Source organism: Talpa europaea, assembly GCF_964194135.1.
Source record: "Talpa europaea genome assembly, chromosome: 14".
In the NCBI taxonomy this organism is placed as follows: Eukaryota; Metazoa; Chordata; class Mammalia; order Eulipotyphla; family Talpidae; genus Talpa; species Talpa europaea.
This window is the reverse complement of record NC_140082.1, coordinates 17,981,980-18,008,524: the sequence shown is the minus strand read 5'-3', so window position 1 is coordinate 18,008,524 and position 26,545 is coordinate 17,981,980. Positions and strand designations below refer to the sequence as shown.

At 48.0% G+C, this 26,545-nt stretch overlaps 2 protein-coding genes across 2 annotated transcripts; one reads left to right on the top strand and one right to left on the bottom strand.

Moving 5' to 3' along the window:
- Positions 1-528: 528 nt before the first annotated feature.
- Positions 529-6,310, top strand: SRRD (SRR1 domain containing; the record flags this gene model as incomplete). The annotated part of the gene is made up of 7 exons (XM_084253485.1): positions 529-689; positions 1,515-1,555; positions 3,081-3,340; positions 3,442-3,540; positions 4,954-5,108; positions 5,558-5,603; positions 6,002-6,310. 7 exons carry the CDS (start codon positions 529-531, stop codon positions 6,203-6,205), a joined length of 966 nt encoding a protein of 321 aa, XP_084109611.1. The 3' UTR covers positions 6,206-6,310.
- Positions 6,311-6,520: 210 nt separating this feature from the next.
- On the bottom strand, positions 6,521-19,402 carry TFIP11 (tuftelin interacting protein 11; the record flags this gene model as incomplete). Its single annotated transcript, XM_084253344.1, has 12 exons — positions 6,521-6,876; positions 8,164-8,329; positions 8,810-8,952; positions 9,416-9,659; positions 10,154-10,322; positions 11,005-11,111; positions 11,228-11,755; positions 13,761-13,913; positions 15,293-15,420; positions 16,945-17,101; positions 17,418-17,571; positions 19,194-19,402. 12 exons carry the CDS (start codon positions 19,400-19,402, stop codon positions 6,521-6,523), a joined length of 2,514 nt encoding a protein of 837 aa, XP_084109470.1.
- Between the last annotated feature and the right edge of the window lie 7,143 nt (positions 19,403-26,545).

Genomic DNA, 26,545 nt, shown 5'->3' with positions numbered 1-26,545 from the left:
AGTCAGAGAAGGTTCTGGCAGCCTGGAAGTTAACAGTGGCGACCCAGAGGAGTCAACAAGTGGCTGACAAAGACGGAGGGGGGCCAGAAGGTGGGGTGTAGAAAGCGGAAACTGCGGGTCGGCAGGGCAGGAAGAGGGGTGCTAACGACCATAAAGGGCCAGGACGCGATCGGTAACTTCCCGACCGCACCGGGGAGGTTCTGGCCTCAGCTCCAGGGGGCTGGAAGCCGGTGGGCAAAAGCCCAGGGATCTACCGGGGCTCTCCGCCGGGTTCCCGCCCCTCGGTGACCCCGCGCCACTGGACACCGCCCACCCACCAGAGTAGCCAGGCACCCCGGGACTTGGGGTTCGGGGCTCCGGGCCCGGAGTGGGTAGCAGCAACGCGCCAGCGACTACCGCCCGGTACCTGCGCGCGCCTCAGAGAAGCCCCCGGGTCACGCGCGGCCCGCGCCTACCGCCCCCTACAGTGCCCGGAGAGCTGGCGCGCGCCGATGACGTAAGCGGGCGCGCGGGTGACGTCGGGGGCCAATGGCGGCGGCGGCGCTGGAACCCTGGCGAACTGCGGCTCGGCGGAAAAGATGCTCTGCGGGGCGGCGACCGCGGCGGAAGGAGGCGACGGTGGCCCCGGGCCCGGAGGCGGACGGCGAGGCGGACGACCGGGTCATCCTCCGTCGCATCCAGGAGGCCAAGTGAGTGCGCAGTCGGCGCCGGGCCCGAATCTTCATGCCTGTGGACGCCTGTCCCAGCCTCTGTCTCCCCATCTATAAAATGGGAGTGCCTAGGAGGGGTTATTGTGAGGAGTTAAGGTGGGTAACGAGCTCGTTACGGGTCTGCACCAGCGTAACCGCTTTAAAGGTTGTCTTTCCTGTTATTAGAGTTTCGGCTGGGTGACCTTAGGCAAGGTAAGTAATGCAGTGTCTCGGTTTTCTTATAGGAGATGGGCGTGAAAATAGTGCTACATAGGCTTGTTTGGAAGGCTTAGTGAATTAATCAGTGCATGGAATCGACACTTCGAAGGACAAGCATTAGGGACAGTGCCCAACACGTGGCAAGCTCAGTACCAGTGCTGGGTATGCCAGTATGTCATGTTGGTTGTTACTGCTTGCACCAAGGAAGCAACGGGACTGTCATTTCGTGATTATTATCATTAGTTAATTGAGCACTTGCCATGTGCCTGATACTGGCTTAAGCTTTCTACACTGTCAGTTTGAACATCTCAGCCATTAGGATCCTGGTAGGGCATTGATTGTAAGAGATAATGCATAGAAACAGGTGTCAAGCCCACTACTTTGGGTTCCAAAAACCATGCTTCAGAGCTCTTCATTATTCTGTATACTTCCTCTCCCTACCACCCCTCACTCCTAGCTCTGTACCTCAAATAGCACTTGTGTCCTTCTCCTGTCTAAGGACATTCCATCTTTCTCTCAGCGTCCAGCTCATGGTCAGGAGGGGTGTCACTGTTGGGGCAGCCCTGAAAAAGGCAGAAGGTGACCATACCATATTTTTCTCAACAGGGAGGACCTGCTTGTCTCTGATTTCTGGAGCTCAGCACTAGGTGGGTACCATCTGGCCAAGGATTGGGGGTGGTAGGAATGGGAGGAGGGTCTGAATGTGGGCAAAGAAAGGAATCTAACCCTCACTTGAAAACACTTTGCTTCAGAAGCAGAGTACATGCTGGGTTCTCATTCTGACTTCCCCTTACCGCTGTGTATCCTTTGGCACTTAACTCTGGTCCTCAGTTTTTTTGTCTGGGGAATGGAGATGATAATGCACCTGTCCTGTAGTGTAATTTTGAGTATTAAATGAGGCTTTTCAGTTAAGTGCTTACAATAGTGCTTGCTTGCTACCCAGTAGGCAATAAATGTCAGCTGTTATTATCGTTACTGTTGAGATTTCTATTTAGTGTGCTCTTTTTCCTTGTTTTTCCCCATGTGTTAATAACCTCTTCTTAAATAATGCATGTGACAATATAAATATTAATACATGGAGTGAAATATTATAGCTAATTTTTATTGAGGGACATTTAGTTTGTTTCCTTTGTCTTTTAGTTATCATACATAGCTTTGCAGCACGAACCTTTATGCATAGTTTTGCCAAATGGAGAATGATCTTTTTAGGATACAGTTCCAGGAGTGGAATTATTATGTGAAAGGCTGATTAACTTGATATCCATTTTCAAATGTTTTCCAAAAAGCTTTGTACCAATTCTTGTATCTGCAGAGGCTGAGAGATCCCACTTATCATGAAAAACCTTTCCTAGCCAGGATCTAATTTAAAAATATCTTTGCTAATTTGATAAATTTGTATTTATTGTGGGAATGTCTGGCTTTTTATTTGTTTTATGTACAGATTTGTTCAACTAAATTTCATATCAGTTATACTAAAAGGAGAAACAATGGAATCCACCTTTATATGAGGAGAATCAGAGTATTTTCACTATGGGACTCTTGAAACTCCAGCCTACCTTTTAGTCTTTGAACTTTTTACACATTACATGTTCCTACTCCCAGTCATTTCTAGTGTGATATTCATTTATTTATGCATACAAGAGCTGGGGTATAGGCCAGAGATATGGGGCCCGGGGGTGAGAGGATTCACCAGAGACAGTGTGGGGAGCAGAACAGGCGGATCTACTGATATACACTGCTGAGGGGAGCAGCAGGCGAGACAGGAGAGGTCTGCTGCGCCATGTGGGTCAGCTCCCTGGCTGGGGATAGCTTCATAGTGCTAAGACTTAACCCCTTACACCATCAGTTTTTTTAAGTAGGTACTTTGGAGCATAAGCTGCACTTGCCAGGGGCTTCCTACTAAGTTAGAATGCATTCACATGAGAGTTTTAATGGAAATGTATGCATGAAAGAAACCTCATTTTTGCTAGAAATGTTCCCTTGGGTTGTAACCTATGGGTATCCAGGGAGTGGGACAGCCTATCAGTTTTGGGGCTGGGAGGGCAGCTCATGTCTCAGGCGTGCTTGGGAGGAGAAAGGCTGGTGGCCCGTCCCTGAGAGGCTGTGGCCCTCACTGCCCTGCTTAGACTTCTCATGCGGTGCCCTCTGACTTTTCGGGGACTTGCTCTTCAGAAACCATCACTGGATGCCTCACAGAACGTCTGGAACAATTGAAGGCCACTGAGGGGACTCTTTCAGAAGCACTTGGAAACCTGCATCTTGACCTGCCTGGCAATGAGTCAGCAGTGACCACTGGTTCTGTCCCAGGGAAGACACTGGTCTCCGGAAACTGCCCTGTGAAGTGTGTGTGTTACGGCCTTGGGAACTTTGCCACCTGTGTCATAGCCAGGAACCAGCTAACGTTTTTGCTTCTCTTCATGGAAAAGTGCCGGGTAAATTTTTTGATTCATCTTTATGCCCCCTCCCTTGGCCTTGTACACACAGTGTGTGCACAGGTGCTTGGGTTAAAGTAACTTATGCTTCCATTCTGCAGATTCCCAGAAGTCACTGCTGGATCTATGACCCACTGTTCAGCCAGCTCGAAATTGCAGTTCTCCGCAGCCTTGGTGTGATTGTTCTCAGTGAGAATGAGGTGCGTGGTTGAGGAAGGGGCTGGGGAGGGCTGCGAGACTGGACCAGCCTGACCCGGCCTCCCTCTGTGGACACACTCTGCTGTGAAAGAGCAGCCTACCACCATCCCCCTCACCCCACCTCCCCCCGCCCCCACTTGCAAGCCTGTGCAGTATGGCGTCAGTGACCATATTCTGGCCTGTATTGTGCTTATCTGAAAAAAATAAATTACAAATGATATGAACCAGAACATGTTAGGTTTGAAAATTTCTGGCAAGAAATCTGTTACTAGAAATTATGCTTACTTGGTATTTATTGTTACTAAAAAGAAAGGTGCACATGGTCTTGGTGCCTTAACCAGGTTTTCTGGTTGGGATTTGACCTGTCCCAAGTCATAGAATATCATTTGTTCCTCTTTGGTCTGGCATTTTATTATTTGTCCTAAAGCGTCATAATTAGGCCAGATGAGAGAATCATTGCAGATGTCAGCAAGGTCCTGAAACACTGATGCAGTGCAGGTCACCTCTGTGTGCTCTGTGCTGGGGAAGGAGCTCTGGAGACCAAGATAAATGGGAGCCAGCACAGCCTGTAAATGCCACCAAGGAATGGAACAGTGAAGTGGAAACATGCTGGAACTGAGACAGGGGAGGCTGCATGGGTCTGAGATGGGATTTAAGGTCTACCCAGGAGTGTGCTAGAGGAACAGAACCAAGGGTGCAGCCAGCCTGTGCAGAAGCAGCTGTTCAGAAACCACTGCCCTGTATTAACGTAAGGGAAATTGCGTGAACTGTGGTGGGAGGAGAGGCCCAGAGGCAGGCAGGGGCTAGACTGCAAAGCACCTTGTGTTCGCTGCCAAGGGGCTTGACTATAGAGCAATGTTTTCAAGAGGGGGCAGTTGTGCCCCCCAGGGAACATTTGGAGAGGACCTGAGAGGACTGGATCATGACAGGGATCTGCAGAAGTGACACAAGCAGCATGGAGGATTGCCGAGCACAGTACCCCAGGGCAGTGACCATTGCCCTGCTCTCTCACCCCACCTACCACCCCTTTGCTAACCCAAGGCATTGTGTCTGTGGGACACACGTTTCCTAAGTAAATAGTTCTTCCTGGACGTCATGATTTGTCAGCCTTTAGTCCCAATTAATTTTACAGGTATCATTCACACTACTGATTATTCCACAGTGGGAGGGAGGGCTTTTTTCCCATTGATATTGCTGTCTGCCTTCCCCTAGGCTTTATTTCTTATTATATTGAGATACGAGTGACACTGAAGTTATACTAATTGATGTGATGTATTGTTTACCATGAGGTCACCACATCCATCACCTCATGTAATTCCATTTTAATTCTTCCTTGGTAAGAACTCAGCTCAATAACCTGTCCTCTCCTAGTTCTCGGAAGGAGTGTGTTTACATCTATGCATGTTGTACCCCAGGAAGGGAAACGGAGTGTCTGCGGTGAGCCCACCATCTTCTTCATGCTCCATTGTGGGACAGCGCTGTACAACAATCTCCTATGGCGTAACTGGTCAGTAGATGCCCTTTCCAAGACGGTCATCATTGGGAACAGTTTCAGGGGCCTTGAGGAAAGGTAAGCCTGTCAACAGCCTGATGGCAACACACATCCTCAGTGATCCCCAAGCAGAAAATGTGTCCATGGCTATTTTGTACTTGGAAACGCTTTTCCATAGGAAACTGGACAAAGGGTTCAAGACAGATGTCAATCCTGAGTAGCACGTAAGGAGACTTGTCATTGAATCCTTTCCCCTCCATCCCCAATCATGGACCCAACTATTGTTTTTTTTAACTGAGGAAAACCATGTACCTGCATTCTCTCCTGCATCAGGCCTAGGTATCTGCTGCCCTTTCTCCCTGGAAATCAGCAGTTGCTGGGCATTCACATTTCATGATGACTGTTTAACTTACTCTGTATTCCAAATCTTTTTTAAATAATCCCTGTCACATTTAAATCATCTTGCCTTTGTCTGAAGTTAAATAAAATCACCCTCATATCCCCTAATCTCTGGTTTTTCCCCATAGGTTGTTGACAAGGATTCTGAAGGAAAATTACCCCTACATTGCAAAGGTATCTTATCTGGATGTAGGGGCTGGGATGGAAAAGGGTTTGAAGTCATTCTATTTTCTCCTTTATGGGAAAGAACTCTGCCTTTTCATTTGAGGAAGCTAATGGGGTTAATGAAGACAGGTGGAATTACTGTACAGTGAGCTCCTTCAATGGGTCTGTGTTCCAGAAAGCTATGGCATTTTAATGCACCTCTTAATTTTTTCCTAGTTTCCTTTATTCTCAGTATTACAGCCCTTGAGCCTTTCAAATCATTGTACAAAAGCACTTAAAATGGTACCTTCCTTATTTTTTAAAAATAACATGAGGGGGGTGACTGGTGAATGGAAATTGAACCCAGAAGAGTTGGATTTATTTACTGTGATTACATTTTTGGTTTACACTAAAATTTTTCTGTTCAGATTTTAAAAGGACTGGAAGAGATGGAGTTTCCACAGGCCTTACAGTACACAGACGTCTTCAACGACACCTCTGTCCACTGGTTCCCTGTCCATAAACTGAAACAACTGCCCACGGAAATTTGGGCATTTCAGGAAGAACCAGATTATCAAGACTGTGAGGACCTTGAAATCATCAGGAACAAGACCCAGCAGCTACGGACTTGAACTTGCTGTAGCATATTCCGTGTTGGCCAAGGCAGCAGCAGCTGCCACTGAAGACTGAAGGGAAGGCTGCCAAGGAGGAGCTGCTGGGGAGCTGCTTTCTTTGTGGTGGTAAGATTCAGAGCACGGGAAATTTTGTTCTCAAGGCTGTGGAAGGACTTGATAAAAAGATTTATGTACTTCTAGAGTAGCTTTATGCTTTCTATCCTTCATAGTCCCTGAATAGAGAAGTTATTCTTTCAAACATGGTTTGAAGTAGTTTATTCATAAATATGTCCCTTGTGTGCCAGTGTCCAGCCTGCTCGGGCCTGCTTTAGTCTACTTGGCCATGTCAATCAAGCTCTGCAGGGAGGTGGGCACCCAGGTCTTCTCGCCTTGGACGAAGACCACTCCTCGGTCAATGTAGATGACGATACGACCAAAGGTGTAAAGCTGCTTCCCTTCGTGTCGCTTCCCGATGACAGGCATGAAGACAATGTTGTGCTCTTCAGCCTTGGTCTCAATGAGGTCTTTAAAGTTCATGGGCACAGAGCTGGCAGCCACGCCGATGCCCCGCTGGGCCATGTTCTCAGCTTCACGTCGCTCCTGCATGGCCTCGTACTGGAAGTCCTTCCTCCGCTCTGTGTGGGTGAGGTAGGCGATGTTCTCCCGTGCTCCAGGCTGCATGTAGGCACCTAAGAGAGAATGGAGAGTGAGAAGGGCCCAGCTCTGGATATGCCACAGGCACTATTTCTAGAAAGTGGTACCTGGGTTAGAAATCCATGTTTTCATAATTTAGGCTGTTACTGAGCCAGAAGCAAGCACCTTCCATTTCTGTGATGCCCTCACAGAAAGGCAGCTATGCCTCCAAGGACAGCACCAAAACAGAAGGTCACACACACTCAGATTAGTCAACTGTCTGATCTGCACAAAAGCTCGTCTGAAGGCTTCTAGGGTAGAATTGGGGCTTGCTAGCCACTACTCCATTCCCTTCTCGCTTGCACTCTAAAGTTTTCACTTCAATTAGCCAGAGGCAGTTTTTAGAACCTTTGAAACAAAACAGCCCATGCTGGTTCTATTTTTAACTTACCCTTACAGGCCCAGATCCTGGGAGAATTTTAATGTATTGGAAATTATATTTTAATTAAATGTAGGTGACACATGGATGTCGGAAAGACCTCAAATGCCCAGGGTGCAGATGAAGAACAGGTCTGAGGCTAGGGCTCCAGTGGCTGAGGAAGAGTTTCTAGAAATTATGAAAACAGAGGTGGTGGCCCTAGAAGGACCTGGATAAGGACAGCACAGTATATAACCTGTGTTCCGCTTTCACCTACTAGGCTTAGTAGACAAAGTAGAAATTATAATTCCAGTTAACACCCTTCAGTTGTGTAACCTTGAACAAAACCTTAATCTTGCTGAGCTTACCTGTGAAACAGGACTACTTATTCCAGTTGCCTCTGCTTTTCAATGAGTACTGTGCTCTGACACAACGAAGACACCATCTATGAGTGCCAGACACAGTAACTCACTGCATCCCTCGATTTTTTAATAAAACTTATAAAGCTGTAATATCTATTTTCTAAGTAAAGAAAATGGATTAAATACTGTCTGTCACTGTCCATGTGGACTCCATGCTATGAGCTGTTACACTGGAGTAGCACACCCGGGCTGTGGGGCTGGCTTGAGCAGACTCAGCAATGAACCCTAGAAGGCCACATGGCACAGGAGCTATGCAGGTGGGCTCGAGAGGTAGACGCAATAGTGTGAATCCGGCTTCAGTCAGTCTCCAAGCAGGGAGAAGGGCCCCACAACAGAGCAGGCAGTGGGTGCTAGCTGACTGCTTCACCGACCTTGGTGGGACAGTGTTGAGGGTAAGCTACACGTTAGGCAACTCTCCAGGTACCTGGAAACACTGACTCATGCAGGCTTTCACAAATGTGGAGCTCAGAGCCCAGCCCTTCAGAGAGGGAGCCCACACTCACCGACATTGGAGGACACTGCCCGGTTCATGATATCAAGGGCTTCATTAAATTTATCCTTGACGGAGGGGTGTGCCAGGACTTGGTCTGAGAACATGGATTTCCAGCCCAGGTACCACTTAGTGATCTCCTCATAGTTTGGGCTGTTACTGAGCCAGGAGCACAGCACCTGCCAAAAAGGAACAAATAAAGCTTGTATCCACAATGGCAACTAACAGACACTTCCCAAGGGACCACCTGCTTTGATGCTGGCCCTACAGGCTGGTAACACTTGCAAGGATTTCCAGAGGCTGAAGAGTTTGGCACTTTAGAGTCAAATTTGGAGTCCGCTTGGCAGCTAAGTCCCCTTGCATGTAAACTTCCAGAGCTTTAGCCTCCCATTTATTTAATGGGGCTACCACAGTTCCTACCCCAAAAGGAAGAGTTGGGATAATCAAATAAAGTGTCTAAAACAGCATCTGGCACACGACACAGTTGAATTGGTGGGTGCCGTAGCTTCACCATCCACGTAATTGACTCTGGTCATGTAGTTCTCACACCCCCCCTTAATCCAAGACCAAGCACCTGAAGTCAGACCTCGGCTGAAAATTAAGCAAATCCTCCCCATCCCTGTAACACCCCCAACAAAACAATGTGAGACAAAATGTACCTGAAGCCATTTGGGGAAGAAGTGCTTTTCAAGAAGCCCTACCAGGCTAGAGACAGAGATCATCCCTTCCCAGTCGATGACCCAATAAAACGCATCCATGTGCTGCTGGTGGGGGTTGATGACCAACTCTCCGAGACACATCCCTGGAAAAGAAGCCCAGTCTCTAAGGCCACGGATGCACACAGCAAAGTCGTCACCAGACCATGTCAGTCTGATCTTTTAAAGGTCAATTTTCAGCAAATGACATGCAATTCTTCAGAATATTTTTTCCTTCTAACCCAGAAATAACACTGATATATTTAAAAGGAAATATAAACATTTCAGACCACCAATGGCTATTCTGTTACCAGAAGCCCAAGCCAGACCGACCAGGAACAAGAGTCTGACCGCCACTGCCAGCTTTCAGTAGCCACCTTCAGTAGGAGCAGAAAAGGACCTGCCTTTACAGTCAACCTCACTGTTCATGTGGCATCTCCTTTACTATGTGCTAAGCTTTTCCAGAGTGCAGAGGCCATGTTCTGAGCAGCAGTCATTACTACCTCTGGCCAAAGAAACCAGGGCATAAGGCTACTGGACCTGGCTGTGTTTTCCCCATGTCCTTATTACCCAGCTTGGGGACTATGTTCTTGACCATGAATGCTTCCCAGGAGCCAGGGGTGAAGACATCTTTCCAGGGCTGGAGAATGAGCTTGGCAGAGGAGTCACTAGGGTGCCACTTCTGCAGGGCGCTGGACAGCTTGCTGCGGATGGGGGAGTACAGTGGCTCCAGGCGCGCCTGCATGAGGGGAAGCCACGGGTGGATCCAGGAATGTATGGGGACAGTGTCCGTCAGGGGGTTCCAGTTTTCCACCTGCAGGAATGGGAGGAAAGAAACAGTTCAGGCAGTCTGGGGGCAGTCACATGACACCCTGTGGTGTTAACAGCAAAGCCACCCCATGCTCTCCTAGCCAAGGTCCATTGTCAACACGTGGGGGACACTCCATGTAATGCAGGAACACAGTAGGTCCAAAGAGCAGCCACGGTGCCTTGAGACATTATGAACTACCTTTCTCCAAAAGCATGAAACTAATCTCAGAAATGGCACAATTCTAATTTTGTCCAGAAAATGAATTCCCTGTTGGGCAGGGAAGGGAGGAGTTGGGGAGAAAATACACTTGATCTTAGCCAAAAGGCTGAGAAGCGATAGTTGGGGAGAAAATACTGGGAAAAGGGCTGGAGTTAACATTATAGGACCATGGACACCAAATTCTGTCAATTCCAGGCATTTTAACAGCACTAAGCTAGAAGCGCTAAACAAGTTCCCATGGTAACTGATAACAGCTGTTTCCAGAACTCTCCCTCTACCTCCTTCTGCAGCTTGGGGAAGATGAGCTGGTCCAGGATATTATCTAAGATCCACACGGGAATAATGTGCACCCAGCTATCCAAAAAGTCCACCATCGGGTCACAGTTCCTTGGCTGCCACTGAGTGACGATGCTTCGGACAAAAGGCATCCAGACTTCCCATATCAGCCTAGGAGGAAAAGGCAGAGGGCAGGCTGCACTGCTGGGTTTCACAGCTCACACAAGTGTTCCACCACTCACCTCCCTAGCATAGGAAAGAGGGGCAAAAGAACAGAAACCCAATCCCAGAAAGCCAGGCCAGTCCCCATGTGGTCAGACCTGGGCCCCTTCCTTGCTCTCCTGGCTGCCGACTCAATGCTGTACCTCAGTCTCCTTGCTAGTACCCACCAGCTCAGCATGGCTGCTGCAGGGTCCCAAGGCCCCTCTCCAGGCACCTTGTGCTTTCCCGCCCAGAGCTGTATGCACAGCTGACGCTTCTCACCTTTTGAGTCACAAATGTCACCCCTTCTGCTGAGACCTGCCACAACATCCCCACTTCCAGTGGGTTGCCCATGTAGTTCTCTACTGCTCTGCCCCATCCGTGTCCTGGGTTTACTTGACCATCTTACGGACCATCTGCCTTTCTCACAAGGCAACCCTGCCTGCCTGACCCCCGGGGTCAGCATCACATCTAGCACGTGTGTGACACTCGAGACATGCAGAAGCATCGGTGGATGAACTGGCATTCCTAGAGCAATGCCAGCTGCTAGCAGAGGGCTGATGGGCCTGTGCCCCACCCTCCCCAGTGGAAGCAGTCGTCCCGCTCCTCCAGGAGACGGTGGCAGAGCGCCACACCTGCCGGCACCGAGTACCTGTGGAAGGCGTCCGCCGAGAGGTCCTGCCCTCCGTGGGACAAAAGCTGGTCATTCTCCAGGAGGCTCTTCCACTTGGAGATGATTTCGGTGCCGTAAGTGCAGTCCTGAGGAGAAATGCACAGCAGCTGAAGGCAGGGCTCACCAACCCTCCTGCTGCCTGGACACTCCTGAGTCCAGGTACCCTCAAACAAGAAGTGGAGAGAATTCCTGCCCAACTCACTTTGAGAGGATCCCACTCCTTGAAGTACTCCTTCATGAGCGGGTAGACAATGGCCACGGCCAGGTCCACGCGGTCCGACATGCGGTACTCCTCATAGTACTTGTCCTGCAGCGTCTCAAAGATGTGGGCGCACTCGTCCAGGGTGAGCGGGTTGCTGCAGTGGGGCTGCATGCGCCGCTCACATTCCTCCACCATCTCCAGGACCTTGCTGAGGTTGGAGATGACCCGCTCCTCGTGCTCCAGGACCTCCGACATCTTCTCCAGCTCGTGGGAGAGGTTGACCACCATGTCCCGCTCATATTGCAGCTGCCGGTCGTTCTGAATGATCTCCTGCTCTGTCAGGTCGATGAGCAGCTGCAGGTTGTGCTCCAGCTCGGGCAGCGCAAAGCCTGGGGCCTTGGCGTCCTTGCCAGGCTGGGGCAGCGGCTGTGACTGCAGCGGCAGCCCATCGTCGGGGACATTGTGCTTGTGGCTGATCTGACTGTAGCTGTAATAGACCTTCTGCTCCCGGCCAGTCATGTCTATGACCTTGGAGGACATGGCAGAGGAGACACAGGTTAACGCTCACTACTGCCACCTGCTAAGCATGCCCCTATGGTGGGGAGGGCACACTGCTAGAGGAAATGGGCCACACTACTCATCAGAGCAGAAGGGCAGTTTCTCAAAGTGTGCTCATGTGCACTAGGTTACAGGGGACTCTAACACACGCTCAGTGACAAGAAGCAGTTCTAGATTGGATCCCTCAGATGAACCAGAAAGAGAAAACATTTTAGAACTGAATGAAACTTGAAAACAGACTACAAGGTTGAGAAGAAAATCTATTTACATAGGAAAGTAAAGCTGTACTGAATAACGCAGGCCAAAAAAACCAGGACATACAATCAAAATATATTTTAGTAAGCATGCATATTTAGGCAAAGATCAGGAAGGATGTATGGCAGGATGTTAAAACTGGTCATCTGGGCCTCTCTGGTGGCCTAGGGGTTAAGTCTCAGCGCTACCACCACTATGGCCTGAGTTCCATTCCCTGCCAGGGAGGTGACCCATGATGACACAGCAGACCTCTGCTGTCTGGCCCGCTGCTCCCCTCAGCAGTGTATTTCAGTCAGTCTGCCTGTTCTGTTCCCTGCTCTGTCTCTGGTAAATCCTCTCACCACCACCCCGCCACACACACATCTCTGGCCTGCACCCCAGCTCTTGTATGGATATGTAAATTAATTTTTAAAAACAAAAGTAAAACTGGTCATCTATTAGAAGAGAATAATCTTTTATACTGTTGCCTCACTACCTAATTATATAAAATGTACCACATTCTGCTCTAATAATGAAGTTTTTAAACTTAAAAACAACAAAAAATTATGCTTAACGTAAAAACATAATGAAACATAGGGCCTCCCGGTGGCGCAGCAGTTGAGCGCTGGGTTCCAAAGCTGCCCACAGCCTCTGCAGTGCCGGTTCAATCCCCAACCGCTGGGCGAGGGTCCCACATGACACGCAGACCTCTCCTGCTGCCCACTGCTCCCCTCAGCAGTGTACTTCGTCAGTCTGCCTGCTCTGCTCCCCACTCTGGTGAATTCTCTCACCCTCCCGTGCTTCTGACTGTAACCAGTGCTTGTATGAATAAATCTTAAAAAAAAAAAAATCTTTTTTTAAAAAAAAAAAAGTGTGATCCAAAGACCATGGTTGGAATCACATGGGAGAAACAAATCTCAGGTCCAGTCTAGATCTACTGACTCGATCCCTGGCTGGGAACTGGACACCCGAGCTTCTCACCTGGACCCCCAGATAATCTGATACACAACATCCTGACATTTGAGAACCTTACTCAAGACTCAGCCCTCTGATACACAGACAATCCCAGCCTACACCAAACTACCACAACCCACTGTCACCCTGAACCTGGGGGAGAAGAGGAAAGCCGAGGGCCTGTATGCACACAACAGACACCTATTTACAAAGAAAACAGTGCTGGCAAGCAGGTCGTGGGCAGACACCAGTGCTCCCTTTCCAGTACTGGGAAGCTGCTTTATCCTGGTGATTGTGCTTCTGGGAATCTATCCTTCAAAAATGTCTGGAACAAAGCCTAGATTTTAAATACAAACTAGCCTGCAAAAACCCAAACCAAACCAAACCAGACACAAGTTAAAGGTCTAACTATAGAGACCTAGACAGGGCCACGTGATGCAGCCCAGCCACTCCCAGAATCAGGCACTCACTAGAAACAATGCTCACATTACCTTGTTAGTAACAGAAATGTTAGTAAGTTCACAAGGTGCCACAAAGATGGGGCACTGATTTACCACCATGGTGCCATGAAGAGCTCCTAGCAGAGGAGGGCTCGGTAACTGTCTCTGAATATGAGTGCAGTGTTGCTCTCTAGTGAGAAAAGCAGGATTTTAAAAAAGCACGCCTAGACAGAACCACTGAAAAAGACCTAAGAAAAGGTTTGATGACTGACTCTGGGGTGTGGGATTACTTTTTAGTGTGTTTTCCAAGATCGCATCCTGAGCCCAGTGCCCAAGGGCCCCCATACCTTGACCTGAGAAAGCTCCTTCTGGGGAGCGGTGAGCTTCTTGCTAATCCTGCCCTTGGCCTTCAACTCTTCTACTGTCTTGTAGGAGTATTTGGGCTTCTTCTTGCTTCCGCTGGGGTCTTTCCTCCACTGGCTCAGCTCCTTCTGAAACTCCTGAACCGGAGGGATACACTCAGTTGCACAAAAAGGCCCACTTTTTATAGCAGGTGGGCCACAGAGACCCCTCAATGGATATTCACTAGCCACCATCTTATATTTAGACAAGGGTCTAAGCCAAGGACTGTGCCTGCCTGACCCACCCACCTAATGATACTCCTTCCTAACCATTCACCCCTTACAAATGAGGAGGTACAGAAGGCAGGTGCACCAGACTGGAAGGAGAAACACAATCAACCTAAAGGCAACATCCACAGAGCACCTACTTTGGACAGGCATTACGCTAGTTTAAATTTACATCACGTAGAACTTAGAAACAGAGAATGAAGGATTTTTTAAGTACACAAAAGCTTGGTTCTAATGTAAAATGAAAGTAAACAAGCAGAGATCTAAGGCAGAGGAGGACACTATCAGCCTGAGAGTGGCAGACTCCAGCCTACAGAAGTAGGTTTTGTGGTTGTCACTTTATTTCACTCACCCTGGTGTGAAATGGGTGATTCCATTTTTTAAAAAGTCTCTGACTTCTACTTTAGGAAAATCAAAGTTCATTCTACTCAACAACCACCCTCAGAGTTGAAAGGGGCATTTCCTCTTGAAAGGAGGACACCTCAGGCCCCACTACTCACTGGGCCCACTTCTGGCTCACCTTACAGAAGTAAGTGCCTGCTGGCACCTGTTGCTTCTAAGCCTGAGAGGCCCTGTCTTAAGAGAGGTCAACCCCACATGATCAAAAGTCTTCTTCCTCAATAGAGAGGGTCAGTGGCAAGAATAGTAACCTGTGTCTTTGTAGAGTCCTGCTTCCCTTCATCAATGCAAAGGGAAAAAAGTAACAATTCAATCAAGATAGCCAGCCCTGTGTCACTGAAACAAAGCAACACACAGCTGGCAGCAGATGGCTCCTGCTGTTCAGTGCAGTGAAACCCTAGCACCTAGGCTGGCCTTCAATGTCTGGTGGTGTAGCCCACCCACCTCGCCCTGACCTTTGTCCCGGCTGCTTGGCATGCTACCACCTGGTCACACGGTCTCCTTTATGTATCTTCATCATCGGGCTCGGGGCTGCCACTCAGTGTCCTCTGGACTCGCAACTCCCTTAAGGCTGGGGCCTTTTCCCCCACCAGGTGTCAAGTGAAATGGTTCCTTCCCTAACAAGGTCTTCCCTGAGAACCCTATTATTAAAAGCACTGCAACTGCTTCTTTACCATCTGTCTCTGACACACAGGCTCTAGGCTGGTGTGTGCGGATACACCCAGCCTCCACCATGCCTGGCCCGCAGGTGTACAACAAGACACTGAAAAGTAACAGACAACTGAACACTGCCACACAACAATCTACAGTGACAGTGATGCCACCCACTCAGGACCCTGACTTATGGTTACCTCTTCAGCTTCTTCTTCCGAGTCAACCACAGGGAAGTCTTGCAGGGACTGGGTGGTGCGCTCTGAGCCGTAAGCCCCCACAGCGCCTTTCCCCTTTCTCTGCTTGGCTTCAATTGGGTTAATGATACCTGGCACATTTCAGGAAAAGATAAAAGGGAGAGTTCATATCACAGCAATTCTTGTATTTGACTAAGCCACTCAGTGAAATCACACCTCCTTTGTCCTTACACATCCCAACACGCTACCCAGGAAGAGAGCTCCTCTCTGCTCAGACCACTACTCAGGTCCCATGTCATCTGAGACTCCTGAGCATTTATGCTGCCACAGAACAGTTATCTAGACCACATATGTACCAAATAGAGTTCCACTTGCACTTGAACTCATTTTTTAGTGGACAGGAAGATAACAACTCAGTCACAACTTGAACTTGGTCATACTAAACTGGATGTTTCACACATGTGGAAGGAAGCCTCTGTGGAAAGCGCAGCAATTCAGATGACAGCAATTTTGATGAAGTCAGGTGAAGCCACAATTTAATGTGACATGCCATCTACTTGAGTAATTCATCTCTCCTGTGCTTAATGTTCTATAATGTGTTTACACCTTGGAAATGAATGTTTATCTTATAAAAGAGCTTACTAACAGAATTACATTTCAGTGACAATCCCCCAATTCCAAACTTTCCACCACCCTCTCTTCCAGTTACTACTGTTGAAATCTCAAATTAGAACAGTCCTTTCATTCTCATTCCAAGTCACCACTCTGATCTTCATTCATTCACAGATTCTTGATACAGTTAATGTTTTCAACACATAATCGCTATTTATTAGAGTAGAATATGAATATAGAGAATAGTGATTATCCAGCTGGCAACTGTTCACAGGCATTAGGTCACAAGGAAGATAGGTTCCTGCAGAATCCACCTGCTTGGTTTCAGGGCTTTGATGTTGGGAGAAGAGAATGTGTGAGAGGAGCTATATTTGAGGGGGTGGGGGCTGGGAGGTCTAGAGGAGTTGGGGCTATGGATCAAGGGTGGAGGGAACCAACACAGACCTGCTTAAATCACAGCTCTGTCTCTCTAGCTACTGAAGAGGTATACACAGTATTTTATTGAGAGTCCTTAAGGACAAACAACTATTTCTGCAAAACTGAAACTTTACTGAGCACGACTGCAAACTCATGCATGCAGGGCCCAAGAAAAATGATATATACAAGGACAAGTGGGTTGAGCAAAGGAGACAACAGAGAATAGTGGAGACTCCTTCCAACAAAAGTCACGTGCACTGTTCTGGGGCTGCTACGACTAAGCTAAGGCAACTCTGCCAGGCAAACTCTAGGTGAAATTGTCTGATTTTTAAATATGGACAACTCATTCAATTTTTTTAGTTAATACTGGTCAGTCCAGGCCTATCAGTCTGCAGCCTCACTTTGCCACAGTCCTTTTCCTCCTACTGAAATGTCTTTTATTTGAGTTCTGATAAAGTCTGGTAGCTGAGGAGCACAAGCGGTCCAGCGCTGGCAGACCATACTGCAGAGTTAAAGGACTTTTAAAGGAGAAAAAGCAGAAACAACAGAATCCACTCCCCAAACTGCACTTCTTCCCTTTGTCATGCAGGACGTTAGGGTGAGGGGGCCGGGGCGAGGGACCGTACCTTGGGCATTCTTCCCAAGACCCCTTCCAGGGACATAGCCCATTTTCTGAAGAAGCTTCTGTCCAATTCCTTTTGTGTGTCTTTCCCAGCTGCCAAAGTCCATGAAAGATTTGGTTCCTCCTGCAAAACCTTTCTGGCTGGGTTTAAAATTGCCACCCTGAAAAGAAGAAATATCAAAGCTTAGTTGTCAGAAAAGAAAAAAGAAAATCTAAGAAAGTAAGCTTGGTCGATAGGAAAATGGTGTGGCAACTCAGCGCACCACAAAAAGTGTATATATGGCAAAAATCTACCTGTGACATGTCAGGAAAGAAGAAACTGCACTTTACACCTCACTGAAACCTGCCCAATAAGGAGATACTCAGGCAATCAACCTCCAGTTGAGACTCCACCTCACCCCTTCCTGGGAGACACTTGGGCAGCAATGACTTCCCCAGGATATTACAAAGGTCACAAGCCTGGAACAAAAATGCTACCGTTTTTAACTTCTTTGGTCCAAAATCCTTAGGAAAGTCTTCCTGCTTAACAGGTTTCTCTTCATCATCGGAATCTTCCAACTCTGCTTCCTCTGCTGCCCCTTTCTTGAGTCCTGCGCTGATGAAGTTGACTGGTGCAGAGTAGTCACGGGCTCTGTCGGCAAACACATCACATGGGGTCCACAAAAAAACCCTCCTGCCACCATCCCTTAAAGAAACTTTGCTAGTGGGCCTCCCTGGTGGCGCAAGGGGTTAAGACACAACCTATGAAGCTGTCCACAGCCACTACAACATGAGTTTGATCCCCAGCCAGGGAGCTACCCACATGGCGCGGCAGACCTATCCTGACTCACCCACTGCTCCCCTCAGCATTGTATTTCAGTCGACCTGCCTGTTCTGTTCCCTACTCTGTCTCTGGTGAATCCTCTCACCCGCCCCCCAACCTCTGGCCTGTACCCCAATTCTTGTATGCATAAATAAATCTTAAAAAAAAAAGAAAAAAAAAAAACTTTGCTGGCCAGAAAATTCCTCAGCGCAGACATCATGCAATTTAAAAGAGCAACATGTTTACTTAATTAAAGGGCCTCAGATTTAGCTTCTTGTGATCACATTTAGCAGTTTTACCTGATGTGTTCAAGTCAACTCTACAGGTAGGGAGCTACCAACATCAATGCAGTTGATTCAAAGTCACATGGCCTTGCTGTGTGACTTTTGCCCAGTTTCTTCATTTTAATTATTAAAAATGTGGTGATGATAATGACAGCTTTCCCATTAAGTAAAGACATTACACACTGAAGAACTCAGAACACATAAGCAGCCAACAGACACTGGCTGTGAGTAACTTATGCTCACACATTAACTTACGCTCACACAAACCCAGACCGCTGATCCATTTAGCACCCACTTTCACACTTCCTTGCCTAACAAGAAGGGGTCAGACTGATCTTTATGCTCTTTGTCTTTTCCTTTCTTTGTGAAAAAGGCAATCTCGACTGACTGGAGCCTACAGGCCACAAGTGGGGAGAGGGAGACAAACCCAAACGTGTGACACACTCTCTGAGTGAGCTGTGACACACATACACAGGACTTCACACGGAGGAGGAGACTTTCAGCTTGAATCCTCATGTTACTGCCACCATCCTAGCCTGGGCCCCCACTCCTGCAGAGACCACTGCCTCAGCCTCTTTACAGCCCCACTTTCACTATGGCTCTCTGCCCATTTCACACACCTGCAAAGGGTCTTCTTCAAATATAATTCCACCTCACGTCCCGCCCTCTCCACTACAGGTCTTTTCTTAAGCTATGCTCCCTCTCTCCGTTCTCCCACCACTCCCTCCCATCAAGGGTCTCTGCTTACTCATGCCTCCCTTGCCACCCCAGCTTCTGCCTTCATATAATCAGTTCAAGGGTCACCGCTCCATAGAAATCTTCCCTGATCTCCCAGAATAGGTCAGACACCCGAGTAAGCACTTTCCCTTGATCCTAAATCACAGGATCCATTAGCCTGTCCCAGTCCATTAGTCTTGGCTCTTGAAAGACGAAAGCCTGGGTCTGCAGCCTAAGTTCTAATGCACATAATTGCTCAATAAGCACCAACTGCCAATCAAATCAGTGAATGAGCTGTGGTCCAGCCAAAAGAGAAAACTGGACCTCCCTAGCTGATGCCAGAGCTAAGGGACTCAGTAAGAGATTTATATTTAGCAGAGAACTATCTTTAGAGGGTATGCCCACCTCCCCTCCTCCTTCTCTACAGAAAGAGCCCATGCCAAACAATACCGTTTGCCTCCAAAGCTGGGCCGTTCTTCATCAGAGTCCCGTTCTGCCCACACTCCGTAAGTGGCCTCTTCTTTAGTCTGCCAGTGGCGCTGCCGATTGGGGTTGAACTCATTCTGGAGGTCCCAGTCTGTGATCTCAAAGTTCTCTCGCTCATCCTCATCATCATCCATGTGGCCTTCCCCGTCCCGGTACAGGTGGGACAGTGACATGGCTAGTCACTAAAGGGACAAAAGAGGGCACAGTGTGTTAAGACCCAGGGGCAGGAGGAGAGGCCTTCCCTAGTAACTGCCCTACTCCTTGCAACCTTTAGAACCTCCTCCAAACTCAATGTCCATTAAATTGTTGTTACAGTTCAATGAAGCAGACATTAAAAATATATTTTAGAAAGCAACCAGTGCTAAAGCAGGTGCAGAAAAGTCCCAACAGTCTACAAGCATGGATTTCCTTGACCTCATGTCTAAAATTGTAAATAGTGCTTAATAAACCTCACACCCACATGTACACAAACCACATAACACCTACATTGTTCTAAGCATTACTACCTCAAAAACTGGGAAGACATCACCCTGGACTCCAGATTTTTGTCTGCTGTTGAATTTTACCTGACCCCTTTGAAATCCCAGAAGTCATGTTTTAGAATATGCTTTCCGAAATAAGACAACCCCATAGCCTACTTTTCCTCCCAAGCACAAACCTCCCCCAATAGCTAGAAAGCAGTAGTAATTATAAGCACAACTGTAACAGACATCTACAGAGAATCTAACTCTTGGTAGCTGGGTGGTGATTCAGTTGTCTTTCTTAAAAATGGATTAAGTCTTGCTCCAGCCCAACCTCTGAGAATTCTTTTAAGGCAGATTCAGCAAGACAATGCTCCAGAAACAACACCTGTAACTGCAGTCCCACGACGAGGCTCATCATCACCGTCATGAGATTACAGAATGAGCACAACGTGACTGTAAAATCAGGTGCTGAAAATCGCAGCCTAAGTTCAAATTCCAACTCTGCTGGGTACTCAGCATAGATGAGTATTAAATGCACCTCAAGTGCCTGGTCTGGTGCACCAGTTAGTGATACACTCATTATGTGCCAAGGATGGATTTTTCAAATTTACATTTTAAAAGGACGGGTTTATTAAGCACTATTTACAACAGGTAAGCTATGGAAACAACCCAAATGCCCAAAAACAGATGCCTGGTTAAAGAAGATGTGATATATACACAATGGAATACTACTCAGCAATCTAAGAGAAACTCATGCCATTCGCAGCAACGTGGATGGAGCTAGAAGGGATCATGCTTAGTGAAATAAGACAGGGGAAAAAGAAAAATATCAGATGGTTACATCCATAGGAGGAATACAGGGGAACTAAATAAGGGATGAGGAAAAATAATAATAACAACAAAATTAGCAGGTAACCATAAATCAGATATATTCTGCGAGGGAAGGGGAGGAAAAGGGGCTAAAAGGGAGAGAAGAGCACAAGGGACTATGGTGATGGTTCACCAAAGAAGTGGTGGGAGGGAATTTTACCGGGAATACACCTAAAAGGAGAAAGCATACAAGCATACACTGTAACAAGATGAACAATAATGTAAAAGCTCTAAATAAAAAATAAAAATAATAAAAAAATAAAGGGGCAGGTTTATTAGGAAAAGGAGAAAGAAAGACACCTACATAGTCGCAGGCAGGCGAGCTGCCTCTTGCCAGTGTAGGGATGGATTCTTATCTACTAATTGTTCCAGTTACAATTTCCACTGCTGCAGGCCGGTTTTGCCTGAAAGCCCTCCCTAGTCTACTCACAGGTGCACTACTGGATGCAGCTGGTCCCAGTCTCACCCAGGAGTAGAAAGGAGGCTGCTCTCAGAGAAGGTGGAGTCCCAGCTCCATGGGAGGCAACATTGCCGCTGCCTGCTTAGGCACAGGGCAATGGTAATAACCAGAATTGGCATCAGAACCGTCAGGAGGTGCTAAATACTTGCTGGGCTTTTCCGGCTGATCATCTAAATCAAGACATTTCCACCAGGCAGGTACTAACACTGTTTCTAACCTTCCGGTAAGAAAACTGAGACTCAGATGTAGGAATGGTCACTGAGCAGGTTTTCTGATCCCATGCAGATCGGGTAAAGGAGTAGTCAGAGCCCTCAGGGGTTTTGCAGGTCTTTTATTGGGGTTCACCAGGCATATGGCAGGAAGAGGTGCTGGGGGGCCGGGAGGCTGGCAGTCCTCCCAGCCCCCAGCAGATCCGCACTCTCTCTGGGCTTCTCTGCTTCTGCTTCTCTGCTTCTCTCTTGACTTCTCTGCGGCTTCTTGCTGGCGTCCCCGTGACACCACCCTTAAAAGCCCAGTCTCAGCCCAGGTGAATCCCATCTACCTATGCCCACACCCTACTCCAGGTGCCCGCCATCAGGCATGCATTCAGGACCGCAAGGATCCATCATCTATCCTGATGGCGGGAGGGCAGAAAAGCCTGACATTTTTCCTTACCCTACACAGAGAAGCCAAACAACTTGCCCGAAGTTCCGCGGCTGGCCGGTCCCGACACCCAGGACGCCTGAAGTGAGGCTGAGGCGTCTCTCCCCGCTGCGCCGGCTACTCCGCGGAGCTCGGCTCCCACCGCCCGGCCCGGACTCCCCTTGACCTGGCGCGGCTTCGCCCCGTTCCCGGTCGCGCTGGGTTGTCTGCGAGACGGAATTCCGGCCCCTCAGGCCGAAGCCCACTTCCTCGGGCCCTCGCGCCCACTCTTACGGAGGCAGACGCCTCTCGTCCCCTTCCCGCCCCAGGCCCCACTCACCGCTACAGCGTCCAGGGCCCCGAAGCCCGGGTCCCACCCCGAGCGACAAGCGCGCCGCTCAGGCGGCCGGAACCCGGATGTGTGGAAACCGACGCTCCGGAAATGACGTTTCAACTGCGGAAATGGAGCGCTGGTTGCCATGGCAAAGACGGAGGCCTAGAGCGGCTTTGGGTCTATACTGTCGAGCTGAGGTGGTAGATACTAGACTAGAGACGGGTGTTTTCAGGGCCCGGAATGGCGGGGGAAGGGATGGCGGTGATGCCCAGAAAAGTCGGCTTCTTGCTGCACAGACTTATTAACACCACTCCACTTGTGATGACGGGTGTGGACGTCACCAAGCCATGTCGGCCCAAGGAGACGGCTTTACCTGACCCTGTCTGTAAAATGGGGCCTTCCTGGTGGCGCAAGGGGTTAAGCACCGCACTATGAAGCGATCCGCAGCCTCTGCAGCACAAGTTCGATCTCCGGCCGGCCAGGGATTGGCAGACCTCTCCTGTCTCGCCCGCTGCTCCCCTCAGCAGTGTGTTTCAGTCGGTCTGCCTGTTCTGCTCCCCACTCTGTCTCTGGTGAATCGTCTCAACCCCCACCCCGCATCTCTGGCCTGTACCCTAGCTCTTGTGTGCATAAATAAATAAAATCTTTTAAAAAATTAAAATATATATGTAGGGCCTCCCCGGTGGCGCAGATGTTGAGCACTGGGTTGCGAATCTGCCCGCCGCCTCTGCGGCGCCGGTTCGATCCCCGGCTGCTCCCCGGCCACCGGAGGAGGGTCCCGCATGGCGCGCAGACCTCTCCTGCCGCCCGCTGCTCCCCTCAGCAGTGTACTTCGGTCCTTCTGCCTGCTCTGCTCCCCGCTCTGGCTCTGGTGAATTCTCTCACCCTCCCGCGCTTCTGACTGTACCCGGTGCTTGCATAAATAAATAAATAAATAAATCTTTAAAAAAAAGATAAAGAAAAATTAAAAAAAAATAAAATAAAATAAAATATATATGTAAAATGGAGATAATAGAACTAAATCCTAGCATAGTTGTGTTATAGGGCAGCCCTGATATTGAACGGGTTCCTGGCTGTGGGTCCTCACCCGTGCGCTTTAAAGGGACTTATTAATACTCCACTACAGGCACACACAAAAGGTTAATAAAAGGTTTATTTACAAGGGAAAAGGAAATAAGGAAAATGTACAACTCAGGGAGGAAATAGGGAAATAAAGTCTTTAATGCGTCCTACCAGATCTGCTGATCTGGAAACCCAAAGGCACTGTCAGAGCTGGCCAGAAGCTACCAGCTGGTGGAGAGCCAAAATGGGGGAACCCACCAAAGCCCAAGTGTCTGGCTTTATACCAACCTGGCTGCTTAACCCCACCCTCCTTCCCTTTGGTGGTGATGGTGTTAGGGGGAAAGGATGTCCTGAGCTAATCCCATACAGGCTTTGTGGACTCCACTCCCACTCCAGACTAAAGCCATCAAGACATTGGGAAAGACAAATCCCATCACCACCAAAGGGAAGGTGGCTGGGACCTGAGGGTGGAGTTAAGCAGCCAGGTTGGGTATAAAAACCAAACACGTGGGCCTTGGGGGGGCTCGCTATCGCTCGCCTCCTGGCTTCATGGCTCCTGGCTTGCAGCCAGCTCTCAGAGCGCCATTTGGGATTCCAAATCAGCGGATCCGGTAGGACTCATTTAAAACTTTGTCTCCCACTTTTCTCCTGAGCTGTACATTTCCTCATTTCCCTCCCCCTTGTAAATAAACCTTTTATTAACCTTTCACGTGTGCCTGCAGTGGAGCATTGATAAGTCCTTTTAAGCGCGGGGGTGAGGACCCACAGTCAGGCACCCTGTTTTGTATCGGGGTTGCTCTATAACAATGGGATCACCACCTTCCCAGCCACCAGCCACCTTCCCTTTGGTGGTGATGGGATTTGGAGTTCCCAGTGTCTTTGGTTTTAGCCTGGGGTGGAGGTGGAGTCCACAAAGCCTGTATGGAATTAGCTTTAGGACATCCTTTTCCCCCTAACATAAGGAACAGTGTGAAACAATGAGGGGGCTGGGACATGCCATGCCATGGTAATAATGAGGATCAAGCCTATCTGTGATACCAAGCCTATCAAGCCTTGCATCTGAGGGTTCCTTCAGTTTTAAAACCACTGTGGGCACAGAGCAGTTGCCTTCTATAGGAGTTTGAGGAAATGAGGTTAAGTAGGCAAACTAGAAATTCCTGTGTATTCCCTCCTGGAAGTCTCTTCATCTTCCTTTTTAACAGGTTGGTAAATAAATGTATTCATTCAACAATCTAATAATTTATTGCATGCTCACACTTTGCTAGACCCAAGGAATACAGTGAACAAACAGGCACCGCCCCTCACAAGGGATCCTTCACAGGTTCTGGAAATCTATAGGCACTCAGATTCTGGAGTTCCAACCTCAGTTATGCCACTTATTAACTGTGGACCTTGTTCAAATCATACATCTCTCTCGACACCTCATGATATTTTATGCAAAATGGTTGAAGATCCAAAGATATAAAAATAGGAAATAATTAAACTGTACCTGGTACATAGTAGGAACTCAGGAAGTGTTAGCTTTGAAGTTTGCATGTGTTCTATCTTCCACACGTTGAAAAGATACAGGAGGCAGTTGGGGCATTCATAGAGCCCTGCAGTCAAAAGACTTGGAGTCAACTTCCCATGGTTGGTATTACATGAAGCCATTAAATGCTAACCATGGTGTGACTTAAATAGTCTTCATTTACCCATCCTCATTTACTCACATGGTGTGATTTAAATAATCTTCATTTACCTTCTATTGAACCAAATTATTTCCAGAAACAAAGAAACAAGATATAAATGTGACCCATCATTTGGGAGTTGTTAACTGTGGATCCAGGGACTTGGTGACACACTGATTCAGTAATGTTAGTTGGAATCCACAGACTTGAGAAAGATGGGTAGAATAGATAGTATCTTTTCCAGAGCTAAAACTTCTGGATATGACTTGTGGTGTCACATGTGATAACATGTGGTATCACTGTTCCTGACAGATAGTGTATACTTAGGAAAGAAACTAGGAAGTGAGGTCTTAGTGGGGGAGAAGGCCAGGGATGGAGAGTAACAGACTAAGTGGTCCACTAGGAAGCTGAGCTAGGGGAAACAGGAGATAAAATTATTTTAATGAAGATTTATTTTTATTTATTTATGCATACAAGAACTGGGGTGTAGGCCAGAGGTATAGAGGGTGAGAAGATTCACCAGAGACAGAGGAGGGAGCAGAATAGGAGGATCTACTAAATATATTGCTGAGGGGATCAGCAGGCCAGACAGGAGAAGTCTACTGTGTCATTTGGGTTAGCTCCCTGACCAGAGATTGAATTGAGGCTGTTGGGATGACAGTGCTGAGACGTAACCTCTATGCCACCAGGGAGGGCCCAGGAGATAAACTTTTGACTATATTCCCACAGATATATATGCATCTAAATATAGCCCAAACCCAAAAATAAAAGTCAACTTGGCTTCTCTCTAGCTGTGTCTGTAACTTTACATCAAGACTTTATGAAGCTGCAGTTACTTTGATGGTGAATGAATTCACCAAATGAACCCCACCATGTGGCCTCTAGAGAAGGAAACTGTGGACTGTTGTGGGATCATTAAGAGTGAGGCTGTAATCCAGTGATCAGACTGTACATCCTCAAGAATGGGACAAACTGAAATCACGTACCGCTTGATGTGATTGCTCTGAAGTCACTGCTATGCTATTCCCCTGCCAAAGATGCATACCCTGAGTCAAATCACTGGACTATGTCAAACAAACCCAAATAAGTAGATATTCTACTGTAATCTTCAAAAGTGTTTCGGTCATGAAGGCCAAATAAAGACCCTGGAACAGTTCCAGACTCAAGGAGACTAAAGGAACCACACTGGACTTTTTGCTACGACAGAAGTTACGGGAAAACTGACAAATTTAAAGAGGGAGGTCTCCATCGTAGTTAATTTTCTTATTTTGGGTGTTGTGCTGTGATTACATTGGAGAATGTCTATTGTTTTTGAAATATTAAAAGTATTTTGGGGGGGGTGATAGAGTATCAAGTACACAATTTAGTCTCAAAGAAGAGAAAAATATTTTCTGTAAAACTTATTTTTAATTAAAGGTGCTGTTCACGTTCTTCACATGGAAGGTCTTTCATCCCCGTTGCTCAGTAGTTTTCAGGACATCCTGGGTTCAAATGCCAAGCCTCAGGAAAGGCAAGGAGAGAAGTGGTCAGAGGTTTAGATTCAGGATCTAACACCCAGCCTGGTCTGTAATCACTGCCTAGAAAAACCCTTGCTTTGGGACTCAGGGACATCCAGGCCCGTGTCTAGATTTCCAATGAGGTGCTCAGACATGGAGCCTTCCCAGAAAGGGTTGCCAGGCAACAAATCCTGGGCAGGCGCCTGGCAGGGCCCTGGGACACTCATCCATCCACCCCTTCATTTGCACAGATGAGGCAATGGAGGAGGCTGTGCTACCAGGGATGTGATCAGGAAAACACAGCGAGTTTATAGACAAAGCCAGGTCTGGAACTCAGGAGTT